Below are 15,399 nucleotides of genomic sequence, written 5' to 3'. Positions count from 1 at the left end.
ATTTGTTTAAATATTTGTTTTAAAAAGTTCGTTTTAGCCCAGGGGTTTGCTTAAAATATCAAACAGTTTACAACAGAGTAAAGTTAAAGTAAAAAAATAAATAAATAAATAAAGTTACAATACATTTTCATGTATCACATTCAGGTGTCCATAAGAAATATTTTCATCTCATCTAAAAGTGACTTTATTCATACACTCATTGTCTTTACCACTTCCAGGGGTCTATACACTAGACCATTGCAGGGCACACACACACACACACACACACACACTACAGGCGATTGCAGGTGGGTGAAGCCCAGCAGGCAGGAGGAGAACATGCACACAGACCCAAGGCAGGACTCGAACCCGGGAACCGGGAGGTGCAAGACGACTAGGCCAACCAGCAGCTGCTGTCAAATTAAATGCAATAAAAATGTATTTACAGAAAAGCTCACGCAGTGTTGAATTCCTCCAGAATGTGTTAAAATGAATCGGGGGATCTGTAACAGAGTCAAAAGTACCCAGACCTTGTTACCCACCTGCAATTATTTGGCAAAAAATAAACCCAACTGCAACAACATGCCATCCTTTTGCTTTAATAAACACACACCCTACAAAGCGCAAAATACAATTTAATGTCTGATGTTTTATATTTCAACTTCTTTTGCACAATTTACAGCTCAAGATTCTTTGAGAAAGCTTTTATAAAGGGATACAAGTGAGCATGTGCACTGTGTGTATAGGACACAATGCCCAGTACAATCATCAGACATAAACGCAAAACAAAGTTTTACAGTCAGATCCAAAAGTAAATGCACCCTTGGCAAATATCCGGCCTATCCGAAGGGCGCCAAAACTTTTGAAGGTTTGCCCCTCAGGTGCGAACAATCCTAAATGTCTCTTCCTGTGACGTCTTTGCATCGATCGGGGGGGGGTATCAGAATGGCACACTTTAATAGCACTCCGGTCACTGTTGCCATAGTAACACTGTTCTTACACACTGTTTGGATGCTCTTATGATGACGACATGCTTAGGTCGTTTCTCCTGTCCACGTTTAATTCCAGTCACTTTCAGTATAATCGTTAAATATCTGTGCAAAAAATGTGTTGTACAAATCAAAATGCTTTTTATAACAAAAAAAAGTGTCAGTTATCATGCAGACCTGCATACACACACACACCCTGATATCGTACAACTCATTGTAGTTTTTTTAGCATCATAATTAGTCCTGTGGCAAGAACCAACATTTTTCTAATATTATATTTTTCTCACATCATCCAGGTGTGATTACGATTATTAATGTGTTATTACTGTTTGTACCACTTCATATACTTCGCCTACTTAAAGCAGCACCAGCAGATCCTGAACACTTTCATACCACATCGGTTTGCCTTCAGGGGCAGTGGTGTCTCAAACGGTTATGGCTTTGGATAGCGGATCGAACATTTGGGGGTTTGAACCCCAGCAACTGCCAAGCTGCATATGTTAAGCTCCTTAAACAAGGACATTAACCCTATTTGCTGCAGGGGGCGCTATATCCAGGCTGACCCTGTGCTCTGACCCCTACTTCCTAACTGGGATATGTGAACTGAAGAGAAACCACAAAACTTGAAGACTTCCTGAACATTAATCACCACCTTTTTGACCGATGACATCCAGCTTCCCAAATTGCAAGTTTGTCTAACTGTAAATGGAGCAGGTTGTGTAAATGGTTTACACTTAAACTCTAATGGACATGTTGGTAGAAATAATGAATTAATAATGACATGATTTTTCCTTTTATATAAAAGCAACTGACAAAAGACATTACTAGTACATGAGCAACAGCAGCCAATGACCGGGCAGATTTAGTTCTCCTGACAAGATCTAAAGTCGCAAAAATTTGCAATATGTTAAATAACTAAGCCATACTTGTTTGATGTGTGTGCGTTTGTGTATTATATATTTGCATTGCATTTAAGCATTTGGCAGACGTCCTTATCCAGAGCGACTTACATTTCTGCTCAAGGGCCCTTCAGTGGCAACTTGTTGGTGGGGGGGGTTTGAACCTGGAACCTTCCGATCACTTTTCCAATGTCTTAACCACTAAGCTACCCCTACCACATATGAAAATATACAGAAATACAAACAACATGACAAGGTTTTAAAACAATAATCAGTGGATCGATGTTTTATTTGTTTGCCGTAGCATGCTGCAGATGCTCCATGAGACATTTAGTAGCTTCTCCAAGAGATGTTTTCCTCCAGTCCACGAGGCAGCGCGTCACCGCAGGGTTTAGTATTTCATGTATTCGGAACGAAGGGACTGTGAAAGACAGAGCAAGACATATCAGAGAAAAAGTCAAGGAGGGACTTTTAATTGTGCAGAATGACAGAACGCAGTAGTGAAAACTCCCTTTACACACACTACTTCACACTAATGCATTATCCATGCATTTCTCTGGGATCAGACATTAAAATGTTAGCACCGTTTAAATGTTTTGCTGCAGCTAAGAGTCATTACTGTCCTCTGTGTGTAACATCTTTTCTAATGTCAATTGTCGCCTCTCGTATAAGTGAGAGGGGTATAATTAATTAAATAAATTATAATTAATCAGTGTTGGGTGACGTTACTTTTTAAAGCAACTGATTACTTTTTAAAGACTGTAATTTTTGTAATGTAATCAGTTACATTACAGCATTGGGTAAAAAAAAAAAACTGAAGTATAAGTGAGGACAGAGCTGAAAAGATGAGAAGGCGAACGAGGTTTGGAGGAAAGTGGCATTTCGTATCCACTCACAGGAATAGAGCGGCTGAGATGGCGGCCTGCGAGCGTTCCCGGGGCAGGACCTCTGGGGTTTGGTCTGAAGTTTCCTCTCATGATGGGCCTGAGGTTGTTGTTATCTTCCTGTTGGAAACCTGGGACAGGGTATCCGAAGCCGAAATGGGGCGGAGGAGGGCCTGAGGGACGGAGTGAAGATGGAGAGAACGGTGCCGGAGAGGGGGAGGGGTAGGAATGCGCTGCGTCGTCGTCGGGGAAGTCATCCAGGCTGTACAGGTTGCCGAGGGAGCGGGCCAAGCCGGGTTTAAAGCTGCGAGAGGGATCATGTAGTTATGGTGTGCATGTTTGTTATAAACACGGGCCAATTCTGATAGGTTTGTGTGAACCAACCTTTTCATATTTCCAGCAGATGATGGGCTCCGAGCCTGTCGCCTCGTCACAGGGCTGCTGGAGAAAAGAGGAGCTTTGGAAGACTTCGAGGGAGAAATGGTGCCAGGTATCAGACGTAACCTACTGAAAAAAAAATATTCAGTACAAGACATCTACACCATATTTCAAGTTATTATGCACAACAGAGTTAAAACATTTTATCGGTTGTAAAGATTTTAAAATGGGATTTTGTTAAATTTGCAGCTTTAGGAGGTCATATTTACTAAAATCAAAAGCTATTTCAATCAAAAACATCCTAACAGGGCATGTTACATCTTAACATAGGACCCCTTTTTTGATATTACCTTCACAATTCTTGCATTCATTGAACTTGTAAGTTTTTGGACAGTTTCTGCTTGAATTTCTTGCAGGATGTCAGAATAGCCTCCCAGAGCTGCTGTTTTGATGCGAACCACCTCCCACCCTCATAGATCTTTTGCTTGAGGATGCCCCAAAGGTTTTAAATGGGGTTAAGGTCAGGGGAGGATGGTGGCCACACCATGAGTTTCTTATCTTTTATTCCCATAGCAGCCAATGACACAGAGGTATTCTTTGCAGCATGAGATGGTGCATTGTCGTGCATGAAGATGATTTTGTTACGGAAGGCACGGCTCTTCTTTTTGTACCATGGAAGAAAGTGGTCAGTCAATATACTTTGCAGAGGTCATTTTCACACATTCAGGGACCCTAAAGCAGCCTACCAGCTCTCTCCCCATGATTCCCGCCCAAAACATGACTACGGCACCTCCTTGTTGATGTTGCAGCCTTGTTGGGACATGGTGGCCAGCCACCAACCATCCATCCATCCATCTGGACCATCCAGGGTTGCACGACACTCATCAGTAAACAAGACTGTTTAAAAATTAGTCTTCATGTATGCCAGAGCTCACTGCAACCATTTCTGCTTGTGAGCATTGATTAGGGGTGGCCGAATAGTAGGTTTATGCACAACTGCAAGCCTTTAAAGGATCTTACACCTTGAGGTTCGCGGGACTCCAGATGCACCAGCAGCTTCAAATACCTGTTTGATGCTTTGTAATGGCATTTCAGCAGCTGCTCTCTTAATCCGATAAATTTGTCTTGCAGAAACCATCCTTATTCTGCCTCTATCTGCACGAACCCGTCTGTGCTCTGAATCAGCCACAAATGTCTTCACAGTACGATGATCACACTTTTTATACCTTGTCCACGGCATTGCAATATTTGACGCTTTTCGGCAGCAGAGAGACCCTTTTTCTTTCCCATATTGCTTGAAACCTGCGGCCTGCTTAATAATGTGGAAAAACCTTCTTCAGTACTTTTCCTTTAATTGGGCTCATCTGGCAAACTAATTATCACACATGTCTGCGATTCATTTCAGTGATCTAACATAGTGGGGTCCTATGTTAGATCCGAGACACAATACCATCCATGAGCTTAATTTAAAAACTAAACATTTAATGTTTCTGACACTTAAATCCAATTGGCATAATAATTTGGAACGCAGTGTACAGTGCTGTGAATTTTTTTTTTTTGTTAGCATATTGGTCACACTTAAATGATAGAGATCATCAAACAAATGTTAATATTACACAATGATAACCTGAGCAAATACAAGTTATTTTTTCTCCATTTGTTAATAATGGTGCCAAAGTCCCAAAGTCTTGGTAACCCTTTCCAAATGCAATGATGCATGTCTATTACCTTCTTTCTCATCTGTTCTTGAGTTTTTTTTACATTGCGGCATGATGTAAGATCTTTTAGCATGATTAATTCTGTCACACAGATTGTGTTTAAGTGATTTCTTGATGCGCTTGTGTGTGAAAATTGAAAATGAACTTGAAAAAAAATGTGACCAATCACAGTTCATTCATGATTTAGCAAGGGTGCAATTACTTTTTCACACAGGGCCAGGCAACTTATTTTCCTTTAATTTAAAGAAAAATTATCATTTAAAAACTACATTTTATATTTACTAGTGTTATCTTCGTGTAATACTAACATTTGTTTGACGATCTGTATCATTTAAGTGTGACAAATATGCAGAAAAAAGGAAGGGGCAAATACTTCTTCATGGCACTGTACTACGAATACGATACGGTGATAAGGGCACAGGCTGGGTAATGAAGGACATAACAGTTGCTAGAATCCGACTTGCAAGAGTAAAGTGTAAAGATTGAGAAGTGCATCAGATTCCTTCCTTTAAATGTCTTCTTCAATCTCTTATCATTTCTTGTCTGGCAAAAGAAAAGAACTAAAGTGCAGGGGTGCCAATAAATACGATACACTTGTGCGTCTTTAATAACTTTTTTTTGTTTTGGATTAAGCCAAGCTTCTTTTTCAAAATAAATAAATAAATGTTATTCCACCATGTTTTTAGCAAGGTTGCAAATAACTCTGGAGTTTGTGTCTTACCCGAGCGTGGACGGAGACCTGAGAGGACGCTGACACTTTAACGCTCGCAGTCTGTCTCCCTGAGTTAAGACCATGCTACTGTCTATGAGGTCATTCTGGAACAACAAGCAAACAAAGAAGAAAGGAAACATGCTTTGAAAAGACTGAAGCTTTTAAGACGCTGATTGTCCCTCCCCCAGAATGCATCACCTCGTCAGAGCTTAGGGCGTTCAGGCTGGTGCTGCTGAGCGACACGTCGTCCAGACTGGAGATGAGCCGAGCCAGGTCTCTCTCGCAGTGCTGCCACGGCCTCGGCTGCTTGGAGCGGTACAGATCCCCGTCCGTCCACATGCTCTGCTGTTTTCTGTATGGAGACAGACTACTGAGTCTATTTCTGTCCGTTCGGTTCTTACTGAGATGATTTTGCATGTAACTGTTAGATCGGCCCACTCACTCTTCCAGAAAGTTCTGCTGGGGGCCGATGACCGAGCCGGGCCTGCAGATCCGAATCCAGGCAATGGCCTCTGCAGCCGTGAAGCGGTAATGCTTCATGAGGTAGCAGCCAATCAGGGTGCCTGTCCTGCCGAGACCAGCTACACACACACACACACACACACACACACAACAGTGTTAAGCGTAACCACTTGTCCGCATAAGTATAACAGAAAATTTTAAAATTCCTGCCAAATAAAAAAACATTAAGATTCTACTGCCGTGTATCTATTAATAAAGAGTAACAGATCTTCTTCTATCACTCCGTCCCACCTTTGCAGTGCACGGCGACGGCACCCTCGGACGTCTCGCAGATGTGCAGGAAGCGCCGGATGATGATGTCGCTCGGTGTCCCGCCGTCCACAAAGAATAGGTCATGATGCGCGAAGCCTGCGTCTGTAAACCGCGATCCCTCGTATATCTTGTTGTTAAGCCGAACCACATCGCTGACGTCGTGCTGCCGGAAGTAAGGGAAGTACGCTTCTGGGGCGTGGAGCAGGAACCCTACAGGGAATTATTAACGCCGTGTTAATATTAACAGATACGTTTTCCTGAACTTAACAAGGCTGTCGCTCAGTTTGAAATGTAAACATTTTTTATAAATGACATAACAAATGTTTAAACTGAGAAATTGTATAATTCTAAGCGAAAAATAAGTTGATTTTAAATTTCATGGCATCAACACATCTCAAAAAAGTTGAGACAAGGCCATGTTTACCCCTGCGTGGAATCACCTCTTCTTTGTATGACAGTCTGCAAACATCTGGGGACTGAGGAGGCAAATTGCTCAAGTTCAGGAATAGGAATGTTGTCCCATTCTTGTCTAATACAGGCTTCTAGTTCAACTGTCTTAGGTCCTCTTTGTCGCATCTTCCTCTTTATGATGCGCCAAATGTTTTCTATGGGTGGAAGATCTGGACTGCAGGCTGTCTATTTCAGTACCCGGATCCTTCTCCTACACAGTCATGATGTTGTATTTGATGCAGTATATAGTCTGGCATTGTCATGTTGGAAGATGCAAGGTCTTCCCTGAAAGAGACGACGTCTGGATGGGAGATGTTGTTCTAGAACTTAGATATACCTTTCAGCATTGATGGTGCCTTTCCAGATGTGTAAGTTGCCCATGCCACATGCACTCATGCAACCCCATACCATCAGAGATGCAGGCTTCTGAACTGAGCACTGATAACAACTTGGGTTGTCCTTGTCCTCTTTAGTTCAGATGACATGGCGTCCCAGTTTCCCAAAAAGAACTTCAAATTTTGATTCGTCTGACCACAGAACAGTTTTCCACTTTGCCACAGTCCATTTTAAATGACCCTTGGCCCAGAGAAAACGCCTGCGCTTCTGGATCATGTTTAGATGTGGCTTCTTCTTTGACCTATTGAGTTTTAGCAGGCTACGGCGAATGGCTCGGTGGATTCAGTTCACTGACAATGTGTTCTGGAACTATTCCTGAGCCCGTGTTGTGATTTCCATTACAGTAGCATTCCTGTATGTGATGCAGTGCCGTCTAAGGGCCTGAAGATCACGTGGATCCAGTATGGTCTCCCGACCTTGACCCTTACGCACAGAGATTGTTTCAGATTCTCTGAGTCTTTGGAATATATTATACACTGTAGATGATGGTGATAACTTTAAACTTTTTGCAATTCTTCTCTGAGAAACTCCTTTCTAATACAGTGAAACCTCGGATTACGAGTAACGTGGTTTACGAGTGTTCCGCAAGACGAGCAACGATTTTTAATAATTTTTGACTGTTTTGTTGTTGTTGTTTTACTCTACAGCAGTGATCCTGTTAGTATGCTAATAGTAATGCTCACATGAGTGTGACTAGGAATGTCCCTTGCTAATTTTTAAACGGTTTTAAAAACGGTCTATCCGTTAATGTGTGAGTGTTTGTGTGTGTGCACATTACACACAGACACTCTGCAAGCACAAACGAAAACACTTATCTGACGGGATTTATTTATACATTTTTTAAGGTAAAGTACAGGTTAATTTGTTTTATTTTTACTTTATATTTCGTATTAATTACATTTATGTATTTATTTTTTTGGGCTGTAGAACGAATAATTTAAGTTTCATTTATTTTCTATGGGAAAAATAATTTTGGCTTACGAGTGTTTTGGAATACGAGCCCGCTTCCAGAACGAATTATGCTCGTAATCCGAGGTTCCACTGTATTTACATTGGGGGAATTGGTGATCCTTTGCCCATCTTGACTTCTGAGAGACACTGCAACTCTGGAAGGCTCTTTTTATACCCAATCATGTTGCCAATTGACCTAATAAGATGCAAATTGGTCCTCCAACTGATTCTTATACATACATTTAACTTTTCCGGCCTCTTATTGCTACCTGTCCCAACTTTTTTGGAATGTGTTGCTCTCATGAAATCCAAAATGAGGCAATTTTTGGCATGACATTTCAAAATGTCTCACTTTCAACATTTGATATGTTATCTATATTCTATTCTGAATAGAATATTAAAAATTGAAACTTCCACTTCATTGCATTCTGTTTTTATTCACAGTTTGTACAGTGTCCCAACTATTTTGAAATTGGGTTTGTATATAAAGATAAGTTTATACAGTGTATAAATAATTTCCCTCTGGTATTAATAAATCCTTGAATCGTCGGATCTTTGAATAACGCTACAAACACCTTTACATTTAAATCAGACATATCAAGCAGTTCAACCGGTTTAAACACACACACCCTGGCGCTCTCACTCACCGTTCTCGAGTTTGCTCTTAGGATGAGGCCCACTGAAGGCCAGCAGCTTCCCCGGCACAATCCAGTTAAAGTCACCATTTTCTACACGCTAGATAAAAGAAGAACAAGCCTTGTGTAACAAAACACATCTACCAAATAAGCATAACATCTCTCTCTCTCTGTCTACCCCCGCAGGGACAGTTAATGCTCTCCTCAATGCATGCTTAATTCCACTCTTAGGAATTTGTAGCAGAGGTACTGAAGTATCATGCACATACAGTATGTGATCTCTCGTGCCTCATACACATTTACAAAGGATTCTCACCTCATAGTGTTCGTACTCCTCAACGTCAAATGTCTCAAAGTCAAAGAACCCATGCTGCAGTGCCTTGAGAGAGAAGACGTAAAAAAAAAAATTAACAAATGTATATTTAAGAATGGTCACATATGAAACTCCTTTTTTTAACAGTTTGACGTAAGTCATACAGATCTCCAAAATGTGTGTGTTAATGTGCATGTGATCACGACGTTATAGTAAACAGTACACGCACACACTTATGTTGATTATACTGTACGAGTGACACACGCACACTGAGACCAAGCATGGGAGATGATTTCCCACAATCCCACAGTGCGAGCAAGAGAAGAACCATTGACTCAGTTGTGGTCACGCAATGCTCGGCATTCAAAGCGCATGCGTAATACAGTACTTGTATTTCAAGGCCTCACTCTTTTATCAAATTAAAACTTCTTTAAAAGTTTTGCTTATCTTGCGAAACACTCAGACCAAGTTACTCGCAATTCAAAGTTTCACTATGCCCCGAATGCCCCTTCCCTGAAATGCATTTCCTAGCCAATTAGAACAGAGACAGGAAACGTCCATGTTCAAGTATTTCCCGCCCATTTTTAAGCTTCTCAATTAAAGAGAAAGATATACATGAGTGTTAGCTCACAATGACACCCTCACTATTTAGAGATATAAAAGTTAAAACATGATTAAATGCCAAAGAAAACTAGGTTAGCCATTAGCAGTTAGCCACTATCCACTAGCCAAGCATTATTTACTGTGGCTTTAAATGGTGTCCAGAGACCAGCAGAGCAGATAGAATCCTGTAAAGCGTGTGAGGTGGCGTGTCGGTGAGACTGTGAGCAAAATAACTTTCTTTGCTAGACACCCTTTCTACAAAGTTTGATGGAGCAATTGGAACTTGGAAAGGTTTAGAAAATGGAGGAAGAGGACAAGGAAGAAAGTATTTGATTGGATTCTTAAGGATCATGAGACTAGAAAAGAGGATTTAAACTGAAAGGAAAATCAAGACCAGAAGGTGGGAGATCAAGACCAGAAGGTGGCGGTAATGCAACACAGTGGATGCCAACGTTTTACACTATATCCCCTTTTTCCTCTAAAATTTAAATTCAGATACGTACACAACCATACACAGTCTGATATATAGTGAAATGCTTATGTTCATGACCTAAAAGGGAATAAAATTCTCATGAGCACTTCTTTTCTGAACATTTTCTACACTTCATGTAAATATCTTTTTAATAAATGCTACAAATCTGATTCCCATCGACTAACTCCTTGATATTTTTTAAGCATAGGCTGAACCTCCAGCCTGTATGACAGCAGATCGATTCCTGCTGTCCGTTATCACCCACGGTTGGTTGGTTCCCTGTTGAGTCTGGTTCCTCTCAAGATTGCTTCCTATTTCTATCGTCGCATTCGGCTTGTGATCTGATCATTTTAATTTACACATATTTCCTCACAATTTTCAATTTTATTTCCCTAATTACTGTATATTTTAATTCTGCAAAGCTGCTTTGCGACAACGACCAATGTTAAAAGCGCTACATCAATAAAATTAATATGATTTCATTAATTCTTTCCAGTCTTATGGAACTACTGTATATTGAATTAAGACTGCTAAATGAGGGTTACTAATGCTGCGGAGATGTTGAAGATGATTGGTTAGGACTTAAATGGATTTTCCAACATTGACAAGTCATTAAGGAAAAGATCCCTCAATCAGTGTCCTTGTTTGTGCGTTACGTAACCCGTCTGCCCTGAGTCGTGTCATGTTCACTTCCTGTGACGGTGTTCGAATGCCATATAATTGGACTAAAGGATTATGATAAGTGTTTAAGCTGTGGAGCTTCTAGAAGCACGCAATGAGCAAATACATGAGAGTAAATAAAACAGCATCGGTTGCACACTAACCTTACGGATTCCATGTAAACAGTCCAAGATGGTGAGGTTGTAGGGGCAGTTCCCAAAGGCAGCGTCTCTAACGGAACACCAAAACAATCACGTATTAGTGCGTTCGAGAAACCCAGGAAATAAAAAAAAATTATCTCCAACTAGGCCAAAGTCTTACCTAAAGGGCAGGTAAGACACGTTAGTCCCAGACACCAGGGCTCGGTAAACTTCCTCTGGAGTTCTCTTTAGATATATTACCTGGTGTGGAGGATAAGACGACATAGTCATGCAAGGTTAAAAAAAAATACTATTTAAAATTTTTTTTTCTATTCAGATGGAACTGATTTTTTTTTCCCTATTTGTGCGACACCCACAGCGTAGGCGCCAATCAGAAAGGCGGCGTTGGCTCTCTTGTGCTGGTCGTAGCTGGTGTAATGAATGATGCGCTTCCTGGAAAGAGTGAATGACTGGAGGGACACACAGAATATTCAAAACAAGATCAAGATGATTATTTTGGCATAACAGCACAAGATCATACTGTGTTCAAGTTTATGGAAACAGTTAATATCGTGAAATAAATACTATGAAAAGATGATGCTTAGCTAATGACTACCAGCTCGGAACACGATTCTCGTATTACGCCGGGCTGTTTAAATATTTCACCACGTACCCTGTTGTGTGCGATTGTAATGCCTTTTTACGCTCTATTGTTTGTGTTCTTGTAACTTGGCACGGCTGGAAATGAAGGCTGTTGACATGTCGGTGTGTCAACAGGGTTTTACTGAAATGAAACAACAGTTTTTACACCTACACCTCAAATCATAAAACAGTGTTAGAGGTTTGTAAACCTTTGTTTAGAACATATTTACGAAGAGACATTGGTGGCAGCTTGAGTGCGATCCAGGTGTAGATTTGTGGCGATAGTAAAAGGAAAAACTCCCTGAGAGGACATAGGAAGTTCATCTTCTTTGGAGGGCCAATATTGTAGACGTATATGGTATGGTGCACTTTTTAAGTTGAAAGTTAAAAAAACAAAAAGGTAGACTTTCCGTTCTGACTTTGTTAGATGTTAGATGGTGGATAAAGAATCTATGCTTTGTCCACTCTTACTCTTAACTTCACCTCGAACCCTATAACCTAAACTGAGTTTGTACACTGTTTATCCTCTGTCTGCTCCAGAAGCACACTTTAGTGCCTGCCAAAAATGCTCTCAAATGCTGCACTAAAAAACAATGTCAAGTGTTTGGAGTACATAAGGATCACTGCAGTGAATAGTTCAAGAGCAATCCTGGATGCATGGCAATATTGTTTTCATATGCCCTCAACTGATGTACCCATGCCATTTCCCATCATCCCTCTTGCAAGAGGTCTAAATAAATGCACATTAACATGAGCACTATTACTAATGTTAACTCTTAAGCTTCAGATCCAAATGTTAAGGTGCTTGGACAGTCCTGGTGTAATCCTTTCAGCTGATTGCTGAGAGATAAGGCCAAAGAGGATGCGTTATAAGGTGTATAATTTACAAAATAAAAACTCTGTTACCTACCTTTTAATTTAATTTAATTATCAGTTATTCTCAATGATAATTATAATTTTGGAAAGGTTCAAAACCTAAAAAAATGTAATGTACTGTAATTTCTTCTGTAAACAATACAACAAAAGTAAAATCAGGTTTTTATACAGTTTAAATTAATTTGTTAAATTAGCTAGGTAGTTGAAATTAGTAACGTTTTTTGCTACCCATTGTCTTCCTTAATATATATTCACATTTTTTTAAGCAGCTAGGTTTTGTAAATTAGCTTGTCAAATTTGCTACATATTTCAAATAGATTTTATTTATATTAGCATTAGGGTTTGTAAATTAGCTGGTCAAATTCACAAGCTACATACATTTTGTCAAATATTAAAATGCATTCCTAGCTACATTTTGTCAATAGGTATGTTAAATTTGCTACCTAGTTTCATTTTATTATTTTTTTCCTACATTTGGTAAATTAGCCATTTTAATTTGCTAGCTAGTTTTTGTAAATTAGCTAGCTTGTTATGTTTTGTACATTTATAAAATTGCTAGGGAGCTTAAGGTTTGTAAATTAGATTTGTAATGTGGGTAACTATTTACATTTTGTAATAGGGCTTGTTTAATTTGCTACCTATTTTTGTATTTTTTTTTTCTTATGAAATGTGTTGGGCAGCTAGGTTTCGTAAACTATTTCAATTAGCTTCTAAATTTTTAATTAGCTAGCTAGTAATGGTTTGTAAAGTAGTTATATTATCAACTTACACTTTGTAAATTAGCTTGATAAATTTGCTAGCTGGTTAGGCTTTGTGAATTCACATGTTAAATTACAATACTATGTTTTTTAAATCATATTGTTACATTAGCTAGCTAGTTATATTTTGCTAATTAGTTTGTATATAAAGTATTTTCTTAAATAGTCCTTGCCAATTCTGACATGATGTCTAAAAGAAAACGTACAGTGACATCAGGCCGCGTAATCATGACAGATGAGATTAGCGAGGTCCCGCCGTGTCACATCCTGCATATTTAAATGTAACTGCAGGGAACACAGTTTTGTTCACGTTACAAGAGGTGAAGAAGTTGAGTAACTAAAGGTTCAGGAAAAGCTTACCTTGAGCTTCTTGTTCAGTTTACAGCAGTATCGATACAACATGGCCAGATTGAGAGGGCCAAAGTCTGCGTAGAAGCTGAAACATTGAAAAAATCTGTCACATAATGCAGTGTATATTTGTACCTCCGTGCTACTGAACTGTAGATTCTGGCTAGTTAGGAGGGGTTAATTCATTTTGTAAAAAAGATGGAATATTAACACACTTGTTCAAACAGGTTAGCATTTCCAAAGTAACATCTTACTATAGCGTCTTGTAAGGAGATGTAAGATGGAAAAAAGGAAGGTCTTCAGATGTGGTTTCTTGGCAACATGACATACTCCTTTTTTTTAAATCTAACAAATTTTTTTGAAAACGCAATGCTGGTATAGCTACTATAAAAAAATTAATAACAGGGACTTGTATACATTCAATGAAGAAAACAGAGAAACAGAACGTCATGCCATTGAGAAGATGCTCTGCTATAAGAGGAATACAACACTTTCTTTTTCTCATGTACCTGGGAAACACACCCATAGATACACACCCATATAATGGAGCGCAACATCCTGCGAGTGTTAATTTTACACAACGGTGTGAGCCAGTTACTCACTTTTCGTAGACAAACTCATCATCCGTGCAAAAGTAGTGTGTGGTCGCTGTACTTTTCGGTTTTCCTCTGAGAGTTGCGAAGTATAAGCGATCTGCAGACGAACAAAAAAAAAGAAAAAAAAAAGAAAAAACAATCAGGCAAACAGACAACAAAAATACCCAGCAAGCAAACAAACAACAAAGACAGACATATTTACAAAACAAAACAAAAAAACAAGTAAAAAACAGAAACAAATAAGCAAGCAAAGTAATAAACAAAATCGAGGACACAAACAAAAACAAAATAGCATGTAACCAAAAACAAACATCAAACCAAAAAAGCATACAAACAAAAGCAAAAAACAAATTTACAAAAGCAAGCAAATAAACAAAAACAGGCGAATGTACAAAACAAACAAAGCAAAAAAAAGCAATCAAAAATTCAAAAAAGCACAAAAACAAATAACAATTACAATACAAGCACCAAAAAAACAAGCAAGCAAATAAAGAACAGAAACAAGCATACAAAAACACAATTTAAAAAAGCAAACAAGCAAAAAACAAGTACACAAACAAAAACAAATAAAAAGCAAAAAAAATAAAAATAATACAGCATTAACTGCCTGGACCCTTAGTTCATAATGCATTTTTTAGTGCTTTAACAAATCTTAAATACTGTGTGTGTGTGTTTAAATATCATATAGACAAAATACCTTTAATCAACTCCGCAGCTCCGAACACGACGCTTTCACGCGCCATTGTATTTAATATCTGAGATACTGGAATGTGTAGAAGTTAAATATTATCTCAGTACAACACTTTGATTTCCAAATTCCTCATGTCGAGGACCAAAAAGTTTCACATTTTACCTTCAAAAAGTGTTATAAATTCCAGAACGAAATGGGAGTCTTAATCAGAGTTGTTTCTTCCTCCCTGAAGTTTAAAGCCCGTCGCTGAAGCCGTATTAATACTCACACACTTCAGCACTAGGCAGGGCGCAAAGCCCCTCAGTCACCGCACTATTCTCGTTCAAAACTACTTATTACGTTTGTACGCAGAAACGCCGTCGCTTAGCAACCGCATTCCTCTTGGCCCTTGAGGCTCGCGAAGAAGTGTTGCCATGGGAGCATGTGAGCGCTTGCCTTTTACGGTTTTCTGACCAATCAGCGCTTGAGGTGCAGCGCGCGACGTCAAAACGTAGGCGGGAAGAGGACCTTCCAGATTAATGAGGTGGAAGATGGA

General features: G+C 39.4%; 1 protein-coding gene across 2 annotated transcripts; it reads right to left on the bottom strand.

The window, feature by feature from the left end:
- Positions 1 to 632: 632 nt before the first annotated feature.
- Positions 633 to 14,972, bottom strand: cdc14aa (cell division cycle 14Aa). Of its 2 annotated transcripts, none has more exons than XM_053490841.1 (15): positions 14,871 to 14,972; positions 14,180 to 14,270; positions 13,590 to 13,665; positions 11,331 to 11,423; positions 11,135 to 11,214; positions 10,978 to 11,044; positions 9,082 to 9,144; positions 8,778 to 8,865; positions 6,313 to 6,543; positions 6,002 to 6,140; positions 5,758 to 5,911; positions 5,569 to 5,663; positions 3,136 to 3,258; positions 2,764 to 3,055; positions 633 to 2,288 (listed from the first exon to the last, which is right to left on the bottom strand). In XM_053490841.1, exons 1-15 carry the CDS (start codon positions 14,914 to 14,916, stop codon positions 2,259 to 2,261), a joined length of 1,668 nt encoding a protein of 555 aa, XP_053346816.1. In that variant the 5' UTR covers positions 14,917 to 14,972; the 3' UTR covers positions 633 to 2,258. The 2 variants fall into 2 exon arrangements, with proteins under 2 accessions (XP_053346816.1, XP_053346897.1); XM_053490922.1 differs by having other exon boundaries at positions 3,136 to 3,255.
- Positions 14,973 to 15,399: the final 427 nt, after the last annotated feature.

The sequence above is a fragment of the Clarias gariepinus genome, chromosome 1 (assembly GCF_024256425.1).
Source record: "Clarias gariepinus isolate MV-2021 ecotype Netherlands chromosome 1, CGAR_prim_01v2, whole genome shotgun sequence".
Classification (NCBI taxonomy): Eukaryota; Metazoa; Chordata; class Actinopteri; order Siluriformes; family Clariidae; genus Clarias; species Clarias gariepinus.
The sequence above is the reverse complement of the archived record's forward strand: the minus strand, read 5'-3'. Positions and strand labels throughout refer to the sequence as shown.

Coding starts and splice junctions, on each gene's coding strand:
- cdc14aa (XM_053490841.1), bottom strand. CDS start 14,916: ATGGCGCGTGAAAGCGTCGTGTTCGGAGCTGCGGAGTTGATTAAAG. Junction 13,666..14,179: donor GATGAGTTTGTCTACGAAAA/GTGAGTAACTGG, acceptor TCAATGTTTCAG/CTTCTACGCAGACTTTGGCC. Junction 9,145..10,977: donor GTTTACATGGAATCCGTAAG/GTTAGTGTGCAA, acceptor TTCTCTCTCAAG/GCACTGCAGCATGGGTTCTT.